Here is a 17,099-nt window from a genome sequence, read left to right on the forward strand (position 1 = left end):
AGGTACCACAGTACCCTTCTACTAAGCCAACAAAAAATGTTGCAGAGTAACTGTGAAGCAATAAGCCAAACAAAATTACAAAATGAATTTATTCCAAAAGCTTAAGGGAACATTTACAATTCAACAAGATGGTGAACAGGTGTCTCCACAAGAAGTCACTGCATGAAAATTAAATATGAAACAGGAAAAAAATAACTCGCTACTTAGGAGGCCACAAGAACTTTGCACATCACCTCTGAAAAATAGGAGTCCCATAAAGAAGGTCACTCAAAATTCAGTGAGAAAATGAGTAGCTAGTACCTAGTTATTCTAAATACAAGCTATGTTTAAGCTTTGAGATTACATTTTTAAATGCCCTGAAAAGACAAATTATAGTCACAAGTACAAAATGTCTAATCCCCCCATGCCCCCAATGGAAGCTTATTAGCCACCTAGTACCTATTTTCAGAGTGACATTTTTAATATCTCACAAATTTGTCCTTGAAAGCTCTTTGCCAAGTTTGTTGGGTTTAGTGACAAATCTTGAGTTTAGCAGCTGGCACTTAATCAGAAATACAAAGTCAGCTCACATGTTGTGGAATGTCCAAAGTTTTATGCCTACTGCTCCAGAGTTAAGCAAAAATACTTTTAATTTAGCACCAACAATGTCTCTAACTAACACAGTTTTGGCATTCTGGCCTTCTGATTATAGTGATAAATATCCAAGTGTTAATGAAGACACCTGAGTCAGATTCACAAGCAAATACAAATGGAACTAGGTGGGGAAACATCACTTTCAGGCATTAGTCTGTGTCTGTGGATATCAAATGGCTGGACCAAAAAGAAAAAAATATGAAGGATAAGAAACAATCTTCATTTTTCTAAAGACTAAGCTATTTTACATCAATACGCCCTGTAACACTTATTAAAAATCTTTTCCTCTGTCCCAACTTCTTTTTACTATCTGCTAATTCCTTTACAATGTTGAATGACCTGAGAAGTAAAAATTTTGAGTGGTGAGAATAGGAGGAAAAAAAAAAAAAAAAAAAAAGCACTGTGCTCTTACATTGTATTTTCTGGGTGTACACCAGTAAATAAGAATCCCGAGTTGCTATGGAAAAAAAAAAGCACGGAATTGTTAACTTTTCCACCTGAATTGAACTACATAGCTGGAATTTTTAATGTTACCCAAAATACAATTTTATTTATATATTTTTAAATGCAACTGTATTAGTAAAAAAACCCCAAAACCAAAGAAAAAAAACCAACCACAAAACAAAACAAAAACAACCCTCAAGTGCCAACTAATCCAGAAATCTGCAAAACACAGAAAAGAGCCAGTTACTGCTACGGTCCAGCTCCAGCCTATGAAGCTTAATCACTGCATCAGTCTTTACCCATTCCTGGCATAATTCTAGTCATTTATTGTTTTATTTTTCCTGTTCATGTACTGAAATTTCACGGCATTACTATATGCACATATTCATATTAAACATTAAAAATTCATTTGCAAAACATCACTTTTGGATTACAATGCACGGAGAAGAGTAAGATGTGCAAACTAAAAAAATCACATTCTCCACATCTAAGTAAAAGGACAGCTTCATGCTACAAGCAAAAAATTTCCATCCATGTTGCAAACTTAAAAAAAAATCCCAGCATGTATCTCATTGAATTCCATTTTAAAAACTAAATCAAAGCAAATTCAACAACGGTACTCTTCTCCACATATTGCAAAATATGGTTACAGATGAGGAAAAGATTATTTCAGCTGCTAAGCTTATCTGGCACACGTCTGTTGTCGTGCCTTTCCTGTCCATTACTTAATACATAAACTCAATTATATAGTTTCAGTTATGCAGTAGCTGATTTTTAGGTTAATATACAAACTGTCAAGATGTAGCTTTTGATAAAATATCTATGCTCTTTTCCAATTTTGAATCCTGAAGACACTTCAAAAATAAGAACCCAAACCTGCCGACTGTAAGCATCCAAAAATACAGTTGTAGTTTCACTATGGACAAGTTGTAGTCCGTTAGAAAAGTAGATCATACATACAAAGGTATAAAGAACATTTAATTCAGTCTTAGTGGAAGGCAGTCCTTGAAGGAAACAATACTCCAAGCAAACTTGCTGAGTAGCACTTTAGCCCTTCAGGGGCATGGAAGATTTAGCAGTCTACTCAGTAGATTCTTCCTCGGCTACGATTGCCACGTCCTCCCCAGCCTCTGCCTCGTCCACCCCGGAAACCACCTCTTTGCTCTGAAATAAAAGCAAAAACTTTTCATACACATTTTATGTGGTATATAAATTAAAATTAAATAGCAGTAACTTGAGGTATTGAAGGCTAAGTCTCTGAGGTTAATCCTGTCCATATACTATGAGATCTCAGAGTTATACTTTGATGGACAATGGACCCCACTAACTATAAAAGGAGGTCAGAAGAAATAGCCTCTCTAAATTAAATGCAGTCTTTCTGCATACTAATACTATGATACATAACTGTACCATTACTTTGGAATTATACAGAATTCCATTTGGGCCACACCATTATCACAAAATTGAAAACTGGTCCATTTTATTTACACTACCTAGCTCATCCTTCTGTCCAATAACACCACACCAATCCTGAGGTGTTTGCCTGACTTGCTCCTAGTGATTTTATAAAATGATGGAAACCTGTAACTTTTTCAGTCTATCTGTCCTTTTCTACCCTTAACATTTATCACCATCATACTTAAGCTTTTTTTGCTGGGCTGGTATTTTAACTATATCCAATGAAAAAAATTCTTAGACATAGATAGATACTACACAAACTATTTGCATACTTCAGAAAATTTTTCCTTTCCCTTTGTTAAGCATAAATCTGATCACAGCAAAACACTGCACAAAGTATTTTGTTGAAGTTTGGATTTGTTTGAAAATGTACTAAACTCTTACTCCCCTTCTGTGCTTTTTCTTCATGTACAGTCTGAAAATACAGGTCATATTAATCTACAAAGATAACTTTGTGCTTAATGAATACAGAAATAAAAAGTTGATCAGAGGCCTAAGCAGCTTGCTAATAAGAAACAACAGCAAGCAGTAAAACATTTTTCACTGAAAACTTCCTAGTTTTTAGAACCAAGGCTATAAGCTTATCTTAAAAGACACAGCTGCATCACCTTGTCTGCAGTAAGAAATCTGCAGAATATTTTATCTTTTGTTTATCTTTTATCTTGTGCTTTATATGAATTTTTCAACCTACAGGCATGGGTGATAACTTGTTATAGCAGGCTGTTGACTTGGCAGAGGTCTACAGGGAAAACAACACGAACAGCTTGCTGCCATTGTTGGGCCTATTCATCCAGTCTGCAACTGCTCTCGTGCTTTGCCCAGAAATATGACTTGCAGAGAGACAGAATCACTCTGGGAGCACAAGGACGTAACTGTGTGTAGGCACAGTGAACCTGGCAATTCCCAGACGTTCTGGATCAGGTCTGCAACATCAGCAGTGGCTGTAATGGGAATTCAGCACAGGTCCAGTCTTATGACAGGAGGTGGCCCAGCTCTGCCACTTGCAACAACTGGTCTGTCCAATGGGAAATTTAGGGTGCGAGTGTTGTGTGTCATAACAGAGAACGTAATAGTTCTATTACTAACTGTATAAAACACTACTAAAGCTAATTTGCAAATGACATAGTTTATAAACTGGTAACACTCAAACACTGTAATAGATGAACAGCTAGAAAGAGACCATTACACACAAAAACTGGCAACAATACAATTTGACCTTCTAAGAATGGGACAGCAAGATGGCTTAATTTGTTTGTTCCCCCCACCCCAAGGCACAACTGTCACCATACAAAGTTCTTCCAAGCTGCCTAACTTACCGTAAGAAAAACTACCCAGGTTACTGCTGTATTTTCCACTGGGAGGATTATATATTTGCCTGGCATCCCTTTTTGGTCCTGCAGAAGCTTTCTTTGGAGGTGAACTTGAAGTTGTATCTTCACTTGCTCTTTTTTGACTGACAGAAGAAAACAGAACCAGATCATTACACTCCTGTGGTGACAAGTACAGGAATAGCAGTCCAGCCTCAAAGATTAATCACTGAAGCCAGCAGCAGCATAATGAATATACCCCAAATAATACTTCAGAAAAGGAAGTAAGCTCATCTCCAGTTGATATAGTCTATTGTATCCCTAAAGACTAGATTATCACTCCACAACCTTAATTCCTTCCCAGATAGCATTATTTCTGACTGTGAAACTTTTAGCTTATGGGCTGTGTATATTATATATACGCAGCTTGGGACATTTATTTTGTAAACAGCAAAAAGTAACAGCACATTTTTTTTTTTTTTTTAAATGGAAAACTCTTACCTTGCATCTGCCTTCTGTACTGGTTTCCAGGACAGTGTAACTGTACTTTTATAAGAAGGAGGAATGTGGAAAAGATCCTATGGAGGCAAGAATCGGGCAGTTTATTCTACAGTTAAATTAATATCAAATGTACTTTAAATTTTAGCTACCTGCTGAGACTCTGAAATAACAGTTACTTTCCAACCATGACAGAGGGAGAAGGCAGCAGTAGCTAACTGCCTCATCTGGCTGCCTTAGGCCATACACTTTACTAGGAAATGTAAATGAGATTTATATTAACAGAACAGTGTTTTATAGTGACATAATATGCTTTCTCTCTCTCTCCCCCTATGCACATCAAGTATCTCATAATGAAGTACAATGACTCCTACAGGGAGACACCCAATATCCCCTACAGTGGTAAAAGATAGGCTTCTTAATACTATGGGCAAAGTTTTGGTCTATCATGGTGAGCGAGAGATGGAAAGTGAAGAAAGAGAGGAAAAGGTGCTTAAAAGAAATCAGAATGGTTTCAAGGGCTCTAGATTGAAGTCTCTCTCTCCAGCTGCTCTCTCTAGACTCTTTAGAGAAAAAGGTACTGTACAGCGGCTTGCTTTGCCTCTCCTCCCTCCTTTACATCTTGCACTCCTTCAGACTACTCCTTACCCCTCCCTGCCACTGCAGGAAAGGGAAATGGCAAGGAAAAAAGGCTTGGCCAGAATCCAGAGACCGCTAAAGCAAGGTCTTCTGCTCCTACAGGCAACTAGTACTATGAAAAAGGGCCTCAACACCCTATCCCAACAGCAGCAAAGGCTAAGCAGCTTGCATAAACAGCAGATCCAGGTCTCTTCAAAAACAGTAAAGCAGCAGCAATCTTGAGCTGGCTAACACTAACTGACACAATATGGTTTAGTTCAAATCTATTCCTTTTTTCTGCATAGGTTACTCTACCGTCTGAATTCACTCCTTCACAATGTGAGGACTTACCTTGATTAAAACATTTATGTTATTGGTTATCTTCAAGGCAACCACTTTAATCTTGTTCTGTAAAAAGAGAAACACCACTGAACACCTATTCTAGTAGCTTTAAATTATGCCAGCTGCATTTGATGAAGTTGTAACGTTAAACTGACTGCTCTTCCTAGTGAATTGCTATAGCAACAGTAATTGTGAAAGGTGCGTACACTTCTCAGTTTTCATTACAACTATTGTTCAGCTTCTTGCAGTTCTACAACTAGTAGCCTTTAATATTCCAGTCTATTTCCCACTAAAATTTGCACACACCCTACCCCCCCGCCCCCCCCAATATATGAAAATTTCCCCTTCAAAACAAAATGCAAGTACAGTTAAGCCAAATGCATGTGGATGCAGAGAACAGCTAACACTAAAAGATCATCTTCGCTTGCAAAATGCAGCGCCAAGTAAGATGCAACAGATGTTAGCTGTATGATGCCCTTAATCTGTCTGCATGCTTACAACAGACTGCAGGCCATTAATGTGTGCCAGTGGTTATTTTGATAGGCTCAATCAGAAAAATCAGAATTCCTGAACAGTACTGACCTCCTCTGTTTTCAGGGCTTCTCCTGTTTTTCCTTGAAGTGCTAGACGAAGCTGTCGAATATACACCTGCAATCCTCGAGCAAAATACTGTAGCCTAAAAAATTTAAAAGCAATCTGTTCATAACTTTACATATTCCCGTAAACTGAAAGCATAAGCAAAGGAAAGCTGTAATCTCATTTTCTTGCCCTTAAGGAAAAATGCTCCAAGTCAGTCTTCTATCAATCTGATTTCTGCTTCTTTAGCATCCAGACAGCCATAAGTCACCCTTTCTAACAGAACTCTAGCACTTGCCTTTAAATAATTACCTGATTTTAAAGTCTTTCAATTTCTCTGCATTCAGCTTTGCTGTGAGGAAATCCGGAAGTTTACGACCCAGCTGATGGAAGCTATACAATAAACATTCCACATAACTGAACTGCAACTTGGGCTCTTCATTGCCAGCATTCTCCCCATTCTCTGCTTCCTCTGGAGGAAGGGGCATATACTCCTAAAGAACAGAAAGAAAAAACATGCATGAGATACATTTATGCAGACTGACTGTTCTTTTGCTGTGTTTGAACTGGAGGCTTTATTTATGCTGACAGCTTAAGAAATATCCCCCATCCCTATACTAATGTGATGAACCTCTGCATGAAGTCCTGCTGCAGGTGGTCTGCCTACACTTAGGGGACTTGACACCTCTGACTCAGACAAAATAATACAGTAGCACTGCTACCACAGGAAGCGATAATGTACTGCACCGATGCTTCTGAAACAGCACTGAATTTGCTTAAAATTGTCAGTGCAGATAAAGCCTTTAATGAGATCAACATGAGTCTCTCACAACTGTAAAACTTAGAAGAAAGCCACATGAGTTTACTAGATTGAAAACATTATGCAGGTAACCGCTTCCTGTATTCACAAAGACTTTGAACTGCAAAATGTTTGACCTTGTATTGTAGACAGAGCTATCTTTGAAATAGCCATTTGAGAAAAAAGGATAGATAGATTAATAGAGAAAAATAACTTGTTTTGATGAAAATTTTTTTCTAAAAGTGTTTTACATGAGTAAACATTGAATTAGTCTTACCAGTAATTTATCAAACAGCTTCTTCAAATTTGACTCAAGTTTTTCCATATCACCACAAAAGGAACTCATTTCAGCAAGAAGCTTCAACACCTACAAATAAGGATAGCCATTTTTTTGTGTGTTAACCGAAAAGTACAAAACTTAAAAGCGATTATCGCATTGTTAGGGCTGGCATGGTAGAGGTCAGCTGTTACAATTAAACCCCTCCCAAACATCAGGAAAGAATACAAGGAGGAACATGCCTGGTCTATTTTTCCTGTCCTCAAACAGAAACATAGGTTTGTGTGTTTAATCCCAACAAGCGTCATTAGTCAACAAGTAAACAAAACTTTGTCTCCCACATCTGCAGCACAACTTGCCTTCAAAGTGAGATTCACAGAGATCTGACTGAAGCTGCAGCACTGATTAACGTAAGCAAAATTACAGACATTAAGCCACTCCCTTAGGAGGCTAAATTAGCACAAGCCAGGCAACAATCATTTCAGTAAACGCTATGTGCTTAAAAAAAATCGACAGTAATATAAAAATGATTACAGCAACTGACTTATTTTAGCCTTGCCTCAACAGCTTGGGACAAGTGACACATGCTTTAAAAGGCAGTGCTCAGTCATGCCTCAATACAGCAAACTTTTTTCCCTAGTGTAGCTACTTTTCCTCCAAGCCAAGAACTGAAAACCACTTAAGAAAGGAGTTAATAATTTTTAAATAGCTGTATTCCTCAAAGATGCTTATTTTTTATGATTTGAAAGACATTTTAGTTTTGGCTTACCTCTAACTGGATATCAAGACCTTCCACTGGAGTAGTCAAAGAACTGAGGTTTGGCAGAACATGCTCACAAAAGTATGTAACAAATTTTGTGGAATGAACATTTTTCTGCAAAAAACACCACACATTATCCAGACTACTCCGAGTTTGGAGTTAAATGTTCTTCCCCCCCATCACTCTGCCACCCTTATAAATGCCTACCACGCAGCTATACCTTAAAAGCTTTATTAAACTTCCCTCTAACTCCTAGAACTCAAAGGCCTTTCCAGGTAACTTAAACTCAGAGGCTGTCTGCAACAGGGGCTGAAAAGACTGACTATAACCCAAGAATACGCCTTTTAAGTGCTACAGTTGCCTGGCACTAGACTTGAAATAACCTAACTCATACATGTATGAACCTGATGTGAGAATTTTGTCATAATTCACGCTAACATCTTAAATTTGAAATAAAGTGTTGAAAAGCAGAGAAAACCACAATAGCTCTTTGTATTTGGAGGCTTTAAGGATGTTTTACAACATTAGAAGCTGAATTTGGAGAAGTACTGATCCGCTGTCATTCTAACACAATCATTGAGAATGCTGAAGAGAAGCAGCAGCTATTAACTTTCCACTATATTCCTCATGCAAAGAAATACATACCGAGAAGAGTGGCACTGCCTGCCGAGTACACTGTAGAAGTCTGTCCACACAATCTGGATCAGATGGATTGAATGTTTGTTCCAGGTCAGCTTGTTCAGCCACCAGCTCCACTAGTTGCTGCCTCCCACTTACTGTCTGTAAGCTTTTTAATCCAGACAATATTTTCATGAAAAGGACAAATTCCTCGCCTGTCACATCTTCCAGCACCTTAATAGAACATCAGAACACATATTTTTATGGTGGTAACTTGCAAACCTCCAAGTCAAACCTGCTTGATTTGAGAAGGTAAAGTATGCAGACATTCAGCATTTAAATTTAGCTTCTAGTTATTAAAGAACAAAAGTTTAAAGTAACACATGAAAACATGCCGTATAATTATATGCACCTCCCAATTAAAGTCACTGCCATCGAGTTGTACATAGGAAACATTATTTTTCTTGAACTCTAAAAACGTATTTCTTACCTAGCAGAATCAGACGCTTCAGGCAGAAAAAACATTATATTAGTATCTACTCATTATTGAGTATATACTTTTTGTATCTTTCTCAGCTTGGGGAATGTACAGGATTCTCATGAAATTCAACGAAGACAAATGGAAAGTCTTGCACCCGAGATGAACAAACTTCCCTGCGTCAGCACATGTTGGGGACTTGCTGGGGAACTGCTCTGATGTAAAGACCCTGGGGGTTCTGGGGGACAGGAGGCTAAACGCAAATGTCAGCAGCATTCCTTGGGTGATGAACAGTGTCCTGGGCTGTGACAAGAGCATAGCCCAGAGGGAACTAACAAGACTGAGGGAAGCAAAGGGATTGAGGATTCTCCTTTGCTATGTCCTTATTAGAACAAATCTGGAATACTGCACCTGGTGTGGGGACCTCCTGTATGAGGAGGTTATTGATAAGCTTTTGAAAGCCCGGCCAACAAGGTCATTGGTATCTACAGCACATAACCTGTGAGGAGAACCTAAGGAAACTGTCATAAGGGGGTGAGACAACCTAAACACTCAATAGCAAGTCACTAAGGGCAGGAACCAGGTTCTTTACTGAGGTGGACAGGGTGAGAATGAGACAATGATACAAAACTGAAATGGGAAGTTCCAACTGGATAAAGAAAAACCAAAATAATCCTGAGGACAATTAAACGTCCAAGCTGGTTGCCCAGACATGGGAAATTTCCATTCTTACACATTTTCAAAACCCAACTGGACGAAACACCCAGAAATCTGAACTGAATTCAGCTGAGCATGATTCACTGAGGTGATCAATCTTCCAAAGTCCCTTTCCAAAGTGAATGATTCTATGATTCTAATAAAAGTCGCTCTTACAAAATGAGAAAAGCTTAGCTTTATTTTAACATTCCCACAAAAAAATACTGCAAAGTTCGGATTGTAGCAAATAGGATAACTAGAAAACTGCATTTGTACAATGCTTAAGTCTACTTGTGGTTTAAACAGACCTCCAAAGCAATGTCAGTGATAAGGGATGGTTTAATACTTAGGTTTGTACTGAAACAAGACATTCACCTTCTTTGATTCAGTCAATATGAACTCTTCCACCTCCTTTGTCATCACCTCCTCAGGCAGGGTTTTCAGTTTTGTAGAGAGGAACTTGATAGCTCGCTCTCTCACAATATCCTCTCCTTGAAGAATTTGACTGAATAAGCCTCCCAAAGTCCCTGAATGGAGAATAAATCAGGTAACGCAAATTATTTTAGAAGTTAAGAGCTGAACCTTCTATACAGAAGAAAGAAGTTTCCTCCTGTAATATTCCATGACGCATTTAAAATAACTGCTATACTAACTTTCAAGAAAACCCACAAATTTCACATAGCGTGACATAGGAACCCACATTCTTTTATTGGTTTGTATAATTCAGATCCGCAGTTATCAAAAAAGTTCAGTATTGTTTGTAAAACGAAACAATGAGTGTGTGTCACACTTTTGCACTGTACTAAGAAAATACAGAATGAGTCCTGTTCTCAACCTACTAGAGACTGGGAAGTACTGATAAAAGACATTTATAGAAAAATGTGTTCTTTACCTTTGGCATCCATCTTAAATATACTGAGCAAAGCATTGTTCACCAAATTGAATTCTGCAGAATCATCTGAGGAGAGAAAAAAAATTGACATGCATGTCCTTGAAATGCAAACATAAGAGCAGAAAAACAGATTTTTGATATCACACAAGAAGCGTTCTATCCTCAGCATTTAATCACAAACAACATAACTTTGTTTTTTAATACTACTAGACTAAGGAAACAGAAAGCCATAATTATAAAAGCTGGAAGCAAAACAAAAAAAGCTATTTGACACTTCAGCCTGTCTGCCAAAACATTAACATTATAAACTTGGTAAGACTGAAAACCTGAAGGGAAGTTATTAATCAATATATTTAGTCATTTTAGCAAGCAGCTGAATAAACAAGCTGACCTTTACTAAATTAAGGTAAAATAAACATTTATTTTTAAACTCTTCAGTAATCTATAGTGTTTCTAGGTGGAAGAAAGAATTTTTGTTTTGGATTAAATGGAGAAATGTGTAAGTCTCATAAAAAAAACCAAATCCAAAACCAAAAAAACCCCAGAGACTCAATTGTGCATTTTTAATACAGATTTGAACATCTAATATTCAGCACTCTAACTTACTGAGATTAAAGAAACATATGTATCATTAAATTCTGAGTTAAATATTTTGTACCAAATATGCACTTTATGGAAGCAAATGCCTTCAGGATTTTTAAAGTTCCTGAGCACGTGGATTAGAAATCCAGTAATCCTTTTTCAGAAGGCAATTTGCCGCAGTCCATAACCTGTGGGATCTCCCCCCCCCACCTTTCAACAGATGCTTTCAGACAACATGAATGAAAAAAAAATGGTTTTATTTAAAAGAGATTTTCAGATTAGATTAGACTAATCGGCAACCTTTCAGCAGAATTAGCAGCATAACTGTACAGCAAATATAAAGAGGTTGGGGAGGAAGATCAGAAGCAGGACATATATGTCACTGGGACAGACTGCTTTGTAACAAATTATGAATCAAACAGAAGAAGTTTTACAGAACAAAATTGTATACGTTTTTAGGTGTGTCACAAGATCAGCCAGGAAGCTACCAACGTCTCCTACCTGACTGCAGAAGCTGGGTCAGTATGTCTGCTACCCGAGGAAGATTATCTCCAGTGGCAAACTGAGGCAATTCCTTGATTGCTTGTCGCCGGATCTGTCAAAATTGTATCATGGAAATAAAAAATTTAATTAATTACAAAACCCCACAACCACTCAGGAAATTCAACTACCAAAGTTTGGCAGAAAAATCAGAGAAATTTGAGAAAATGACCGCTTATTTTTTAATTTATTTTTTTATCATATTCCGAAAGCCACGTTCAAGTTTCAGACTTCAACGGCAGTCCAAACTTTGTATTACAGTCTGTGAAGCTATTATGACGTATTTACGAAGAAAATAATATATTTTTCTTAGGTCTAAGCAGGACTGGAGAAAACCCAAATTCCAACAGCCCCTCTGTTCATAAAATAGTTTGTTTGATCAACAAAATAAAGGGCTGGAATCTGTTATTATGGAGTCTTATGTGCTAATAGGAAAGATAGTTTTATGGTTGTGCATGTGGCAGAGAAACTCTAGGCTTTGTTTCCAGCACTGACAAAAATCCTTGAATGATTTGCCCAAATAATTTAAGAACTGAAATTAAGAACTGGTAACTAAAGATGTTTCAAAGGTACAGCTTCTATCAACACCACAGAAGCAGCATGAAGCATCTCAAGACTTCTCAAGAACAATAAATTCAAAATCACATTCCCATGGTTCTCAGGTGTGAACAAAATTCTCTTGCCTTCCAGCAGGATTTATTAGAATCATTTACCCCGAAGTGCTTTTTGAAAGGAAAAAATGTAATAGATATCCAAATGAACTGTATCTAAGTTTCCTTCTACAGAGATATCCCTTTGATCAGTGATGAGAGTGACAAAGACAAATGAAAAGTGATGTATCCTCCCATATCATCACACAACAGATCCTTCTATAGCAGGAATACAACTAAGCATTACATTTTCCAAAGACCAACCCTCCCCTTCCAAAAGACATAACCTATTAAAAAACAAAATCAAACAAAAAACCAATGACAAAATATGAATTCAACTTGTCAACTTGCTACACAGTTCTTATTCTTACAGAAACATCTTCATCTTCACAGAGGTCCAACTGGGCATTGATAGCTGAGTCAGCGAGCTCAGGAAAATGCTTGAAGAATTTAGGAATAAACTGGGCTGCAAGTCTCTTCTCCTTGGTACCTCCTTTCACAGCATCCAAGATTGCCTGGTATGCATCCTTATGCTTAAAGGGGAAAAACAGAATACATAAATAGAAAAATCTTGGGTTAGTAGCAAGACAAGGCAAGGATTTTTTCCTCTCCCATTCACTTCAGCTGTTTAACTGAACTTTATTATACAAGCTTCATACAAAGAAATACACTTCTCTCTCAGACCAATATAACTGTGCCAATTTAGTAAAATTTGCCTCTATTGACCAGCTTTTACTGTTATCCTGGTTCCTCTATCTGTTCAAGTGCTTACCTTTCAAACTGCCAGGCCTAAGGCTAACAGCTCTTGCGCATCACTTGTGATTAGATTACTGCAGACTCAATGAATTACATGATCACCTTCACTGATCCTGGGCAGTTCTTCAAGGAGTTTCTGTCTGCTCATTTATTGTCTCTCAAGTAGAAGTTACCTCTCCCAACAACTGTGCCACTGGGCTGGGTCACAAATGTTTTTAATGTACGTTGCCTAAAGCATCTCTGGCATCTGTTCAAGCAGTTAACTTAATCTGAGGTAAAACACAGTTCTCAAAAGGTCTGTTATCACAGACTAGATTTAAAAAAAAAAAAAAAAAAGAAGTCCCCAGTTGAAATATAGGAATAAACACTTCCGAGAAGGATATTCCCTAGCTGCTCCAACTAGAACCACACAGGCATTTCTGACTTTGTGCCCACAGGACTCAAACTTCAGGATAAATGGAAGCTTTTGTTGTGGTTAGCTATGTGTTTGTGGAATAAAAGTCAGCATTATTAGGATGTTAGCAGAAACCAGAACCTTCTATCATTAACTTTCCTCATGGTTGTGAAAAGAATGCTTTAGACAACCTACCCTACTGTGAACAATGACATCAACAGCACCGGACACTTTGCTTTATTAACATTACATTTCCCAGAGCCACATATATCATCACCCCTACTCCACATAAAAGCTCACCCACAGCAAACAGAGATACTAATTTACAAAGCAGTATACTGCATTAATTCCCCCTAAAGTAAGCTTTAACATTTAGTACCAATGATCCTTAAACACTCCCTACACCTTACTGACAGCTCTCCATGTTGCCAGATTCTGAACTAGACTGGGACACTGATACAGGAAAAAATAACAGACGAAAAAAATGGTTGCTTTTCAGTGGTAAGCTTTAACATTTAGTACCAATGATCCTTAAACACTCCCTACACCTTACTGACAGCTCTCCATGTTGCCAGATTCTGAACTAGACTGGGACACTGATACAGGAAAAAATAACAGACGAAAAAAATGGTTGCTTTTCAGTGGATCCACATCCCCACCTGGTTTGTTCTGCAGCTGTGCCAACACAGTCCACTCAACAGCAAAGGCAGGAATGAACCAGCACAAACTAATAACGAAATACACGTTATTAGAGTCATTGGTTCTCAGACTGCATATTAAAAACAACTTTTTTATGCAACAAATTATTTGGACTTACTATATATTAAAAGAGCATTCATACAACAATGAAATAGAGTACCTTGTGTTCCACGAATTTCTATTACTGCATGCTAACCACTCCTATCATTTAGACAAAACACAGCTCAGGCAGGAGTTTGTTTTGCTCTGTCCCTGGCAGCACTAAATACTCAAGAAAAAAATGTAGGCAACTGTGGCAGCAGTGTGATCCTTGAGTTTTGCACACTTCCTTCCAATCTCTAACAGAGGAATGTCCCAAGCCTAAGACAGGGTCCAGACCTTTATTTTTAGTAACTGTCAATTGACCAATCATCCATTAATTTATCTAGATTAGTTCTTGAACCAAGTCATACTCTATAATGTCCTGTGACAAGCTGCACAATGTGTTATGGAGAAAAGTTCCATCTTCCACTTTATTTTAAGCCTGCTTCCCAATAGTTTTCTTCCAAGTTCTTACCTTCATTCCACTCATGATGTAGACTCATCATACCTGAGCCACTTTCTCAACTGAAACACTCTTTTACAAGCTCAATACTGTGAGCTTTTTAAATCACTCCTCTTAACGTCATACTTCTGGTTGTCCCCTTGGTCTTCTTGTGTTCTAAGTTTTTTTTTTTTTTGAGACAGGGTGACTATGACTTTTTGTAGTGAGAGATCATGTTCATTAAGTTGTTACAAGGTAATAAAGTAATAAGTTGGATAAAACTGATGAATAAAAAACAATTACTTGTGACTTCTCAGAATGCAAAAATTTGAGACATCAGATAAGATTATGAAATGACAAGTTCAAAGGAGGTAACTCCTTCACAAAGGTTTATGAAGTAATGGAATATTTTGCCACAGAATGTTTGTATGTCAAAATATAATCAGTTAAAAAAAGTATCAGAAATATTTGCTGAAAAACAGTCTAGCAAGATACACTAATTACAAAGACACTATCTGGCTCTGGAAGTCCACAAGCTGAGGAGAGGCAAAGGTGGGAGAGCATATCAAGAATCATCATTCTATACTTACCCTCCGAGGTTCCTACACATCTGCTACCTGGTCACAGGCTGCATTTCTTAACTACACTGGAGTTTGTTCTACCCAAGAAAGCCATTCTTATCTCAGAAAAGCTACCCAGAATAGTCAAAATGATGGACTATGTATTTGTAAAAAGGCACAGCAATAGCATCTGTTTTGTTATGCATCTCTCCCCATAGTTCCCAACATTTTAGTAGCATTTTTTTGAAAACTTTTTTTTAAAAAAAACAAAATAAAAAAACACCAACCACCATATTATTCATTCTCTTTAAAGAACTTTCCAAGTGACCTTGCATAGTAGTATCTAGTTTAAAATCCACTGCTAGGTATATCATAGAATCACACAACAGTTTGGGTCAGAAGTGACCTTAAAGATCATCTAGTTCCAACCTCCCTGCCATGGGCAGGGACACCTGCCACTAGACCAGGTTGCCCAAAGCCCCATCCAGCCTGGCCTTGAACACTGCCAGGGATGGGGCATCCACAGCTGCTCTGGGCAATGGGTGCCAGTGCCTCACCACCCTCATGGTAAAGAATTTCTTCCTTATATCTAATCTAAATCTACCCTCTTTTAGTTTAAAAACATTACCTTTTGTCCTATCGCTACAGGACCTACTAACACATGCAAAGCTACTTTCCTACTTATGTATATTATGACAAAAAACCCGAAAGTATCTGCTGCTTTTTCAAGTAGCCATTCAGTAAAATGAGAGCCTAATAAGATTCAAAACTAGTTTTAACAAACCATACTATTTAGTATTGGTAATACATTAAGTCATCATCTTGTTTTGAATAATTCAGTAACAGCATAAACAAACAGAAGATCTTGCCAGGATTTTACAGGCAAGAATCTCCTTTAGCCACTAAGATCGACATTCCATTCTTGCCTTAAGGAAAAACAAGAAAAAAAAAAAAAAGGGGGAAGAGGGGGTGGTGTCTGAAGGCTGTTATCAAACCATAATAAACTTCATCTTCGTACAGCGTGTCTTTTAGCAAGAGAGCTTGCCAGAAGCTCTCCGGAACTGCAAGTGCGCTGGATCAGATCTGGATGACTACCGGCATCCTCCTGAAGGCTTGAATTCGCCAGGCAAAACTCCCCGCCCCCATACAAAAAAGCAGTCTGACTCTCGCTAATAACTAGTTAATATACGCGACGCCACATTTAAAAGGAGGAGGAGAAGGATGCAAAAGCGACGACAGCTGCCACCACCCCTGAAGAACCGCAGACACACAGTTCACCGCTACCCGACTCCCCATCCCCCACGCCTCGGTCGTGAGAAAACCTACATCTAACCGCCCCGGGAATCAGTCCGGTGCTTGGCGCGGCGGCCGGCCCCCACAGCGCAGGCCCGTCTCGCCTGCCCGCCGCCCGCCCAGCCCGGAACTCCCCGCTGCGGCGGCAGCGCTGCGCTACTCGAGCCCGAGGCCTAGCGAGGCCTTGCAGGCCGTAGCCATGCCGCACCTGGCCCGCCGTCTCGGTGGCGTCCGCCAGGATCCCGTAGTTGCGGTAGAGCTCCTCCACGGTGGGCATGGCGCAGCGGGGAAGGGGCAGAAGCCGCCGCTGCAACCGAGGCCGCTACTGACGCCGCTGCTGCTCAGGCCGCCGCTACCGCTCGGGCCGCCGCCGTCAGCACCAACGAGGCGGAAGTCCCAGAGCGGGCGTTCGCCTGCGCTCCGCAGCGCCCCCAGCCGGCCGGCGGCGGCGGCGGCGGCGGCGGGCCGTGCTGGAGGCGGGCGGGCAGCCGGGGGAGCGGTGCGGGCACAGCGGTGGGGCGGGGGGCACAGACCCCCGGCCGGTGGCCAGGGCAGCCCCGGCTTTGGGAGCGCGGCACGCGGGGCGCCCCCACCGCTGCCCGGCGGTGACCGCGTTGCAGAGCCAGCGGCTTGTGCTCGCCCGGCCCCGGTCCCCAGCCCGCGCCCCGCGGCTGCTCCCGCTGCCGGGGCGGTGGGGCGGCAGGTG

At 39.6% G+C, this 17,099-nt stretch overlaps 1 protein-coding gene across 2 annotated transcripts; it reads right to left on the minus strand.

Annotated features, from left to right (window-relative positions):
* Positions 1 to 71: 71 nt before the first annotated feature.
* Positions 72 to 16,796, minus strand: API5 (apoptosis inhibitor 5). Of its 2 annotated transcripts, none has more exons than XM_040601064.1 (14): positions 16,602 to 16,796; positions 12,540 to 12,701; positions 11,480 to 11,573; positions 10,397 to 10,462; positions 9,880 to 10,031; positions 8,358 to 8,564; positions 7,722 to 7,826; positions 6,953 to 7,042; positions 6,189 to 6,370; positions 5,883 to 5,976; positions 5,310 to 5,366; positions 4,344 to 4,420; positions 3,852 to 3,988; positions 72 to 2,241 (listed from the first exon to the last, which is right to left on the minus strand). In XM_040601064.1, exons 1-14 carry the CDS (start codon positions 16,668 to 16,670, stop codon positions 2,162 to 2,164), a joined length of 1,572 nt encoding a protein of 523 aa, XP_040456998.1. In that variant the 5' UTR covers positions 16,671 to 16,796; the 3' UTR covers positions 72 to 2,161. The 2 variants fall into 2 exon arrangements, with proteins under 2 accessions (XP_040456998.1, XP_040456997.1); XM_040601063.1 differs by lacking the exon at positions 16,602 to 16,796 and adding an exon at positions 13,978 to 15,527.
* Between the last annotated feature and the right edge of the window lie 303 nt (positions 16,797 to 17,099).

This window comes from Falco naumanni, chromosome 7 (assembly GCF_017639655.2).
Source record: "Falco naumanni isolate bFalNau1 chromosome 7, bFalNau1.pat, whole genome shotgun sequence".
In the NCBI taxonomy this organism is placed as follows: Eukaryota; Metazoa; Chordata; class Aves; order Falconiformes; family Falconidae; genus Falco; species Falco naumanni.

Coding starts and splice junctions, on each gene's coding strand:
- API5 (XM_040601063.1), bottom strand. CDS start 14,076: ATGACTCTAATAACGTGTATTTCGTTATTAGTTTGTGCTGGTTCATTC. Junction 8,565..9,879: donor TATTGACTGAATCAAAGAAG/GTGAATGTCTTG, acceptor TGTTCTATTAAG/GTGCTGGAAGATGTGACAGG. Junction 5,367..5,882: donor AAGCCCTGAAAACAGAGGAG/GTCAGTACTGTT, acceptor CTCTTTTTACAG/AACAAGATTAAAGTGGTTGC.